The 9,489-nt window shown below is 33.6% G+C and overlaps 1 protein-coding gene across 2 annotated transcripts; it reads left to right on the forward strand.

Moving 5' to 3' along the window:
- The first annotated feature begins 1,702 nt into the window (after positions 1-1,702).
- Positions 1,703-6,602, forward strand: LOC107914146 (protein NUCLEAR FUSION DEFECTIVE 4). Of its 2 annotated transcripts, none has more exons than XM_016842937.2 (3): positions 1,703-2,334; positions 4,676-5,577; positions 5,878-6,602. In XM_016842937.2, the coding sequence occupies exons 1-3, from the start codon at positions 2,005-2,007 to the stop codon at positions 6,341-6,343; spliced, it is 1,698 nt and encodes a 565-aa protein (XP_016698426.2). In that variant the 5' UTR covers positions 1,703-2,004; the 3' UTR covers positions 6,344-6,602. The 2 variants fall into 2 exon arrangements, with proteins under 2 accessions (XP_016698426.2, XP_040958993.1); XM_041103059.1 differs by having other exon boundaries at positions 1,746-2,334; positions 4,765-5,577.
- Positions 6,603-9,489: the final 2,887 nt, after the last annotated feature.

The following is a 9,489-nucleotide window of genomic DNA, read 5'->3' on the forward strand; positions in this document are numbered from 1 at the left end:
TTTTTCAAACTCGATTTTCCAACATATTGGTCTAAAAAGCTGCAGGTATCGGTGTATCTCCAACTTCAAATTGTTAACGAATATACTGAAGGCATATGATTCAGGCAACTACAATTGTGTTAGGATACTTACAAACTGGTCATGGTAATGCTCAACAGAACCTTGCTGCTTCAAGGTGACCAGCTCAGCCATTGAATCCTTGAAGATACTAGATCAAAAACGCTCCTTCAAGCTGTGAGCGTAGCATGTCCAATCTAGCAGGTGCGGATCTCCAGGCTTCTGTGCATAGAAGTGATACCAGTCCAGTGTTCGACTCTTCGATACAGCATAACAGTCCATACCTTGTCACATTCTGGCCCTCCCAAGACTCCCTTCCCTTTAGCAGCAGCCATTGCACTTGGGGAGGAAAAGTTGCCCAAAAACTACTCAAACAGAGAGCGCATTTCCTGTCGCATATCCTTCTAGAATCCTTGTAATCTAGCTTCCAGCTTAGTCCCCCACTTAGCATCTAGTTGATACAACTCACCCTGAACCTTCACCAAATCCTGCTACAAAACAGGCACATCCTTCTGCCCTCGTGTGGTAACACCATCCCCAGCCATAGGAACGTTGGAGCTTTGATACCTTGTTATGATCGTAATCGAAAAATAGGAAGGAAACAGAACTTGGAGAAGAGAGAAATTGAGAGAGAAATTAGTGTGAATAACAGTTTTCATTCCATAACTGACACTGCTATTACACTGATTTTAAAGGGATGAAAAGAAATAAAATTGCAAACTAAAATTATAACCAAACGATGCGTTTCATTAAACCTTGCTCTACGCACCGTTTTACTCAACTCTCCCATACCTACGATTCAGCCCAATCAAATATAACCCAATACTTAAACCCAACACGAGTTTTAGTCCATAACTTTTTCCTCTTTTTTTTTTTTTGGTGTGTAATGTAAAATTTCAAAGATCCCAACCATATTTTTAATTTAGAAATATTTTCAACATATTTTTCAATCAAATAGTTACGTTGTTCGCATGCAACTTTCAATTTAAAACATTTTTATTTAATGTTGACATTATAACATTACATAGTACTATATATTTAATTTTTATATAATTTAAATTATGTACAAATAAATTAAAATTAAATATTAAATTAAATAATTAAAAAACATGTCTAAAATTCGAGTTCAATCTTAACATCTTTTTTTTCAAATTTATTTTGGTCACTATAATTTTTTGGGTTAAAATATGTTCAAGTTCTTATACTCTTTCTACATTTGAAATTTAGTTCTTTTATTTTTATTTTTAAGAATTTAGCCCCTTTAACTTTTTAAATGTTAAAATTTATGTCAAATTATTAACATAGTTAAAATTCTTCTATTAAATTCATTAGTATGACATTATAAAATTTTAAAAAAAAATCACTTGATAATCATATAACAAAAAAATTAATGTTTTAATGAACTTCGATTTAATAACAAAATTAATAATATTAATTATTGGATTAACATTTTAAAATCCAAAAATACAAAAATAAAATTCTCTAAAAAAATAAAAATAGAAATATTAAATTTCAAATATAAATTAAACCCTCGTAAATTTCACAGAGAAATTTGGATTTAGAGGAATAATAACCCACCTTGCCTAATCACAAATGCCTTTAATTATCTTATTGTCTCCTTTATCTCAAGCTACAACAACGTCTGAACGTGTAGGTAGATAAGAAAAGAAAGTAAGAACAAGACAAAGGGAATGATTGAGTTATTTTAATCGAAGGACTTTTCAATCCATGTGTAAATTTATATTGAAAATCTCTGAAAATCTTAAAAAAAAATACTACTAGTCTAGTAATTATTTTTGTTTTAAAAGGAAAAAGTTGGTGGTAGTAATAAATTCTGAAAACAGCTCTGTTTCTTTAATCTTTTATATATGCGATCGTCGCCACTTACAACATCAGCAAACAAGTTCAACCAAGAAAAAGTAGCTCTTCAACAATAGCGATTAGCAAATGGCAAAATTGAAGCTGAAAGCGGGGAGCAGACCACCATGGGTTGGGTTGGCAGCTGCTTTTTGGGTTCAGATATCAGCTGGGAACGCCACCAACTTCACACTCTATTCTTCTGCTCTGAAATCGGTGTCGGGGTTCAGTCAGCAACAGCTCACGTTCTTGGGAGTAGCAAATGATATTGGAGAAAGTGTTGGACTCCTCCCTGGTATTGCCTGTAATCGTTTCCCTCCTTGGACTGTGCTGCTTGTTGGGGTCTTTGCCTGTTTCTTGGGATATGGTGTTATCTGGCTTGATGTTAGCCAAACTATTCATCCTCTGCCTTACTGGGTGGTAAGTCTTCACATCACATGTTTCATGGTTTCAATTCTATGGGTTTAAGTTTTAAATTTAGTTTTATATGACATTAGCCGTTGGTTTTTATTTTATTATTTATTATTAGTTATACTGAAATTTGTTCTATTATCAGTTGTCTAAAATTTGTTCTATTATCAGTTGTCTATCTATTTGAAATTATTGTCTAATTATGTGAATTCTTCTTAATTGGATTGGTTTTACAAATTGCTTTTTGGTTGTTTCTCCATAAGGTTTTCATGAGGACTGTTTAATCATGATATTCCATTATTTTATTATTATTACTATTATTGGAAATCTTAGTTTAGTTTGTATATGGTGTGATAGAACCAGCTAAAGTGAGATGGGATTGCTATGATATAGGAAAATCATCTGCTTTATATGTTTCCTTTGGAGCTTGTTCAAACACTGTGATGCCCCATGAATGACAACAAATATATCTAATCTTAATAGCTCACGGAAGACCATGAATCTGTCCACTGTCCTCCACCAGAAGAATTGCTTCATAAAGTTGGGAGAAAAAGAGTTTTATGACCTGCACTTGAATACTTGAGTAGTAATATGATTTGGTGCTATTGTTCCTGATACCAAGCTCATCAACTTATGTAATAATGACTTCAAGCAAAATTATATCCAGTCTGTCTTGCAATATGCAGATCAATTATATCTTTGTGTCTTGATGCTTTAAGCCTGAAGCTTATCTATAAGTAGGCCCTCCTTTATACCTGCCTGAAAAAGCAGCCTAGAGATTCTTACCAGTTTGCAGTATTGGATTTATGGTTTCTGATTCTGTATTATGCATTTTTAAGTGTCAATGTTGTTTTCTTCCTCATGGTTTACAATATTGGTTGTTGGTGAGGAATGAATACTTTATTAATGGTAGATAAATTCTCTTCTGAAAGCCTCCTGAAATATCACCAAGTTCTTAATTGTTTTCTTTTAAACATTTAGATTGGTTGGTATTCTTCTTATCTCATGGCCTCAAAAAGTGTTTTTTTTTTTTTTTTGTTCATCCACTAACAAAGGAGAAATCATTCAAAAACTTTTTGTATGTGTTGGGTGGGAGTGGAGGGACAAAGGTACTTACAGGCTTCAGTAAATCTTGGAGAGCAGAATTATGATTACGAGCTTATAGTTTTATGAGTCTCTTGAGAAGATTATTAGCAATCAGAATCAAGCAACTTGTGTAGTTCTAATCTTAGGCTTTGTTTGGTATAATGAAAAGAAAATTGGAAAGGTGGAAAATTGAAAGACTAGAAATAGAAAGAACAATATATTTTGTCGTATTTTTTTTCATCTATAGCTGATAGAGTTGAAAAATGAGAAGGAAAAAAAAAAAAGAAACCTTTGAAAAATGTATATCTCTATCTCATTTTCTCTCATCATTTCAAATTGAAATGATTTGTTTTTACACACTAGGATCATTTCTCTTATTTTGTTTTCTCTTCTTTTCTTTCTTTTTTTCCTATCAAGCACGCTCAAATTTTATTTTCTACCAAGCACACCTAAGTGTTAATGAGTGCTAATGATATGATGATCATATTGTTTTAAGTCACATAAATTGGTATTACAATCCTCTGATTTTGGTTTCTATTTTTCATTTCTGAAGGTATGCATTTCTTGTACAAAAGTGTTTTCTTTCCCCCACCTCCATTTTCCGTGTTTCCTGCTTTCTTCAGTGGAAAATCTTTCCAGATTTTCTACTTCAAACTGTTCTCCTTGGAGATTACCGAGAGCATTTTGGATCACTCGTACCATCCAAACAATAAGAAGTACGGGTTGATTTAGAAGAAGATAAGTGATGGAGGAAATTAACCTTGTTTAAGTTTTGATCTTAAACTCATGCCAATCTGGCACTTCTCTTGTCTGGTTATGTTGGTATTAACTGTTGGTTGATCAGTTTCATTTTGTGTTTTCTACAAGCAATTTACTGATATTCCTAGGTCTTCACTGGAGCATTTCCAAACCTGTAATTAGTAAATTATTTCACTACCTATTTATTCTTGCTCTTCATACTTTGATGTAGCAGAAAGTTAAAATAGTAGCTCTGTTGCTGCTAGTAAGCATCTCATAGGTCATTTTCTCAAATGGGATTTTATGTTCCTTATTTATTCCCAGTCTCGTTTGGAATGTGAAGAGATGTGTGGCTGTTGATGGATACCCCTAAGAAAATATCAAAGTAACATTAAAGTTTTGTTTTTGTTAGCGTCTCCCACCAGATGGTTTTGAAAAGTATGGCTTACAGTTATTGGTTTCTCTCATTCTCATTCTCTTTTTATGTTTTATATACTTACTTGACCCATGTTCCATGCCATGGCAGTTATGGATCGCACTTGTGGTTGCCTCTAATAGTAATGCATGGTTTAGCACAGCAGTGCTAGTAACTAACATGAGAAATTTCCCCCTCAGTAGGGGTACTGTTGCTGGCATCCTCAAAGGTTATTCTGGGATCAGTGCTGCTGTATATACTGTATTATACAGCTTGCTGCTTGAACAATCTGCTTCGAAACTGCTGCTGTTCCTTACTCTTGGAATTCCAGTTATATGTTTGGCCATGATGTACTTTGTTCGCCCTTGCACTCCTCCTTCTGGAGAAGACTCTTCAGTTCATGTCCACTTTGTTTTTACCCAAGCCGCTAGTGTCTTGCTTGCTATCTATCTTCTCACAGTAACAATTATATATGACAAGGTTTCTCTAAGTGATGCTGTTTCATATGTACTACTTGCTATTGTACTTCTCTTCTTGCTTTCTCCTCTTGGAATTCCAATCAAGATGACACTTTTTCGAGCCAATGCAGAGACAATTACACCCTTGGCAGGTTCAACAGAGCATTTGGCTGAGGAAGAAGGTGCTCCTAGTCAGTCAGTTCCTTTGTTGTCTCCATCTTCATCAACCTCAAATCTTGGAAGTTTCTTTGAAAGTGAATACGCCTCGGATGTGGAAACTCTTCTTGCTGAGGGAGAGGGGGCAGTGAAGAAGAAAAGAAGACCCAGGAGGGGGGAGGACTTCAAGTTTCGTGAAGCTTTTATCAAGGCTGATTTTTGGCTTCTTTGGATTGTATATTTTCTTGGAGTTGGTTCTGGTGTTACTGTTCTCAATAACTTGGCTCAAATCGGACTTGCATTTGGAGTAGAGAATACAACAATATTGCTCTCTCTTTTTAGCTTCTGCAATTTTGTTGGTCGTCTTGGCTCGGGTGCTCTTTCAGATCACTTTGTCAGGTCATTTCTCATTATAAAATTTTGATTCACTAAATATCTTGTTTCCCTTTTCTGTAATCATTCAACACCAGAGCGAGAACTACTAAATTCTCTTATTTTTTGTTGTCATGATTCCTTGTCCATGCACATTTTTTTTGAAAGGAACAGTGTCTTAGGTTGGTGGTTGAGTTGAAGATTTGGAAATGTTCCTAGTACTTCTATCCAAACTTTGTTCCAGTCATGGACTTTAGACTTAGTAGTTTATATTAAAAGTTTCCCTTGTTTACAAGTCATTATTCTAAGTGATTTGTGTTCTTGCAGGACGAGAACCATTCCTCGAACATTGTGGATGGCCTGCACGCTAATAGTTATGGTCATAGCATTTGTTCTGTATGCATTAGCTTTCAGTGGTACCCTCTATGTTTCAACTGCTTTGCTTGGTATCTGCTATGGATTTCAATATAATCTCATGGTTCCTACAGCATCTGAACTTTTTGGCTTGGAACATTTTGGTATCATTTACAGCTTTATGCTGCTAGGAAATCCTGTAGGTGCACTTCTTTTCTCAGGTCTGCTTGCTGGTTATGTTTATGATGCTGAAGCTGCTAAGCAAGGAAGTTCCACCTGCCTGGGACCTGAATGCTTCAGGCTCACTTTCTTTGTTTTAGCCGGCCTCTGTGGTCTAGGTAGCTTCTTGAGCTTGATTTTAACAATTAGAATACGGCCAGTTTATCAGATGCTATATGCTTCTGGTTCATTTCGTCTTCCTCGGGCTTCGGATCACTGAAAATCTGAAGTACTCACTTGCCAGAATGAAAGTGGTGATATGCCTGTTTTATATCGGTTTGCTCCACGAATTTTGCTCTCTAAGCAGTCCCTCACATTAGCTGCAAATTTTGCTGCACTTTTGAGCCTATATCAAGTAAAATAGTTCATTGAGCTTAGTGCTCATATATTTGGTGGTTTTATTCAGAGGGATGTAATGTACCATCTTAACTACGATTAAAATTTTTCATATATTAATTAAAGAGATATACTTGCATTTATTACAGTTGAACTTATTATTATTGCATTCCAACTCATAGTTTAGTTATAAAATTTGTTCCTGTGCTTCTATGAAGATGGTTGTGAAGGTAATTTACATGGTTGATTGCTGTGCCTTTTTCTTTTCTAGCAAAGATAAAGACAGAATTTGTGACCCAATTTTTTTACTTTTTGAGATTATAAAGGGTATCCTAGAGAAATTGTTGTAAATGCTAATATTCGATTTCTTTTAATGAAATATTATGTAAATAAACTGAATAGTTATATTTCGAGTAAGAAGGACAAGAGCCCACTTTTTGGACTATGAGATAATGCAAATCCCAAAGCAAAGCAAATGATTAATCCAAATCATTCATAAACAAAGAGTTGTAGTTTAATACTAAAACTACAATTACAATACTAATTTGAGCAACAAGTTTCTTATACCAATTCATAACAAATGCAAGAATTACATCATCTGTGAGGCTTATAGACATTGGCAAGAAAACTAACGGCATGCTAGCCATCAACACACACCTATGGAATGAAGGACATTCACCTTCAAGGTATAAAAGTGAGGTATTCCTCTATTCTCTTCTTCTCCATTTTTCAGCTCTTACTATTCCTAAATCTCCAATTTTATTTTCTCTTAAATTCATCATTATTTAAGCATTGAAGAACAATGTGAAGCACAAGCTTCAACGCTATTACAGCTCACTTTCCTCTTGCAAAGCCATTAAAGACTTAGGTCTAATTCTAAGTCTATCCAATATATGTTCAATCTTTATCCGTCTAAAAAATATGTTAGTATTTTAGAGTGACAAGAATAGGGTAATTTCTTTCAATTTTTTTCATAGACCTCAAGAGTATATATAATATTTATACTGCAATAGTCACGTAAGAATAGAAAAGATATATAATATATTCTTAAATATATGGAAAGATATATAATATATTCTTAAATATATGTCTAAAAGATATACAATATATTTAGATATCCCTAAAAGATAATATCCACCTTTGTAAAAATGTCAACCAACTAAACGACGCTCGAAACATAAGAAGGTGCAATCAACCCATCCTAAATTGCATCCTTAACCAAGTAACAATCCACTTCAATTGCAATATGCAACGCAGATTGACAATCAAAAAAGAAATAGCTTTAGGATGATGAACACCTAAGCCCAATAGCAAGGTCTTCAGCCACTTGAGCTCACAAGTGATAGAAGCCATATACCTATACTCGGCCTCAGCCAAAAACCAAGAAAACGTATTTATCACCTCGGCCCTTTTACTTAAATGGAGCAAGAAAACAACAAAAACAGATGACCAAATCAAAGGGTAATCTGAAACACACACTGATTCCTCATTGCATCCTTTACCCTTCCTGGAACTACCACTTCTTCAGTAGTCCTTGGATAATTCATACTAACCAATTCATCATCTAGTGCATTCAAAAGACACAAAGATAGTGCAACACAAATAGCATAAGCTCAATCATCGAAATTGTCGAGCTTTAATCGAATAGGAGTAATAAGAAAAACGGAGAGTTAGGTTCAATTTTAGGCGGTGGTGGTAATGGTGATGGTGAAGTATAATCGCCACCTGTCATTGACTTGGAGAAAAAAATAAATAAAAGGGGAACTTAGGCTCTTGATACCATGACAAGAATAGAGTAATCCATTTCAATCTTCATTGACCTCAAGAGTATACTGCAGTAATCACGTAGGAATAGGAAGTATACAATATATGAAAAAATATATAATATCCCGTAATAATATCCTAAGAGACATTTACTATTAAAATTAAATTTAAATAATATTTTAAAAATAAACTTTTTTAAGAACCCAATAATAAACACATCGAGATAATAAATTAATTAAAGGGTCATGAATAGCCAAATACTTTCCTTAAACAAATATAAAACATAATTGTACATGTTTGACGTTTTCTTTAATAAGAATATTCATTCATAAGCAATTAGCTTTAAAAAAACATGATTTCAACTTCATTCCAGTGTCATTTTAGTCTCGCAATTCGTATGGTTTTAGACAAATTTTTTTATTTTAAGTTTATCTAAATTAATCTAACTCAAAACAAATGAGCAACGAAGAACAAAAAATAACATGAGGAAAAGCATGCCAAGTGTTTGAGTAAATGCTCTTAAATTATTTTATTACTCCAGAAAGAATACAAAGAAGGGAAAGTCTCTATTTATAGTTGAACTCCCAAAATCAATGGTATAAATTAATTTACATTAACGGTCGGTATTAAAACTTATCTACAACTGAGATTCTAAAAGGATTGTCAATCCTTTAAGATTGCAAAATCATATCTTATTAGATCACAAATCTTCTAATATTATTTTTCATATTTACCAAGGTAGTTCTATTTTTTCACAAGTGCTTCACTAAACTATCAAAGCTTCAAGTAGACAGACTTCTCCACATATTCTACAAATCAGGTCAGTTCATATAATTCGAATGAGCCTCATTTAATGAATTGAACTTCATGAGACACTTTTTGCGCAATCATCACCACGAGCTTTAATCAATTGTTTGTAACACTAGTCAAAAGTATTTTTTTTTAACACTAAGAAAAATTCTAAATGAAGAAAAAAAAATCTGATTTTATCATACAAAAACTACCTATATACAATATATGAATATTTATAATTCCAAAGAAAAACCTTTAGATTTTATTTTTAAGTCTGAACTGTACATTTCAAAACATAACTACAAAAAACATAGGTACAAATTGAACAACAATATGGGATATGCTAGCATAATGGCAGGCACATGAAGAATCAACCATAACCATTTGACTGTGTACTAACAACAAATAAACATGATCTAGAGTTGGACCTAAACCTTGGGTAAACCTTAAGAAGGGGAGAATCAATCACATTTT

The sequence above is a fragment of the Gossypium hirsutum genome, chromosome D10 (genome assembly GCF_007990345.1).
Source record: "Gossypium hirsutum isolate 1008001.06 chromosome D10, Gossypium_hirsutum_v2.1, whole genome shotgun sequence".
Classification (NCBI taxonomy): domain Eukaryota; kingdom Viridiplantae; phylum Streptophyta; class Magnoliopsida; order Malvales; family Malvaceae; genus Gossypium; species Gossypium hirsutum.

Bases quoted from the DNA above. Each gene is read 5' to 3' on its own strand.
- LOC107914146 (XM_016842937.2), top strand. From the start codon at position 2,005: ATGGCAAAATTGAAGCTGAAAGCGGGGAGCAGACCACCATGGGTTGGG. The intron at 2,335-4,675 runs GTAAGTCTTCAC...ATGCCATGGCAG, and splicing joins ATCCTCTGCCTTACTGGGTG to TTATGGATCGCACTTGTGGT. The intron at 5,578-5,877 runs GTCATTTCTCAT...GTGTTCTTGCAG, and splicing joins CTTTCAGATCACTTTGTCAG to GACGAGAACCATTCCTCGAA.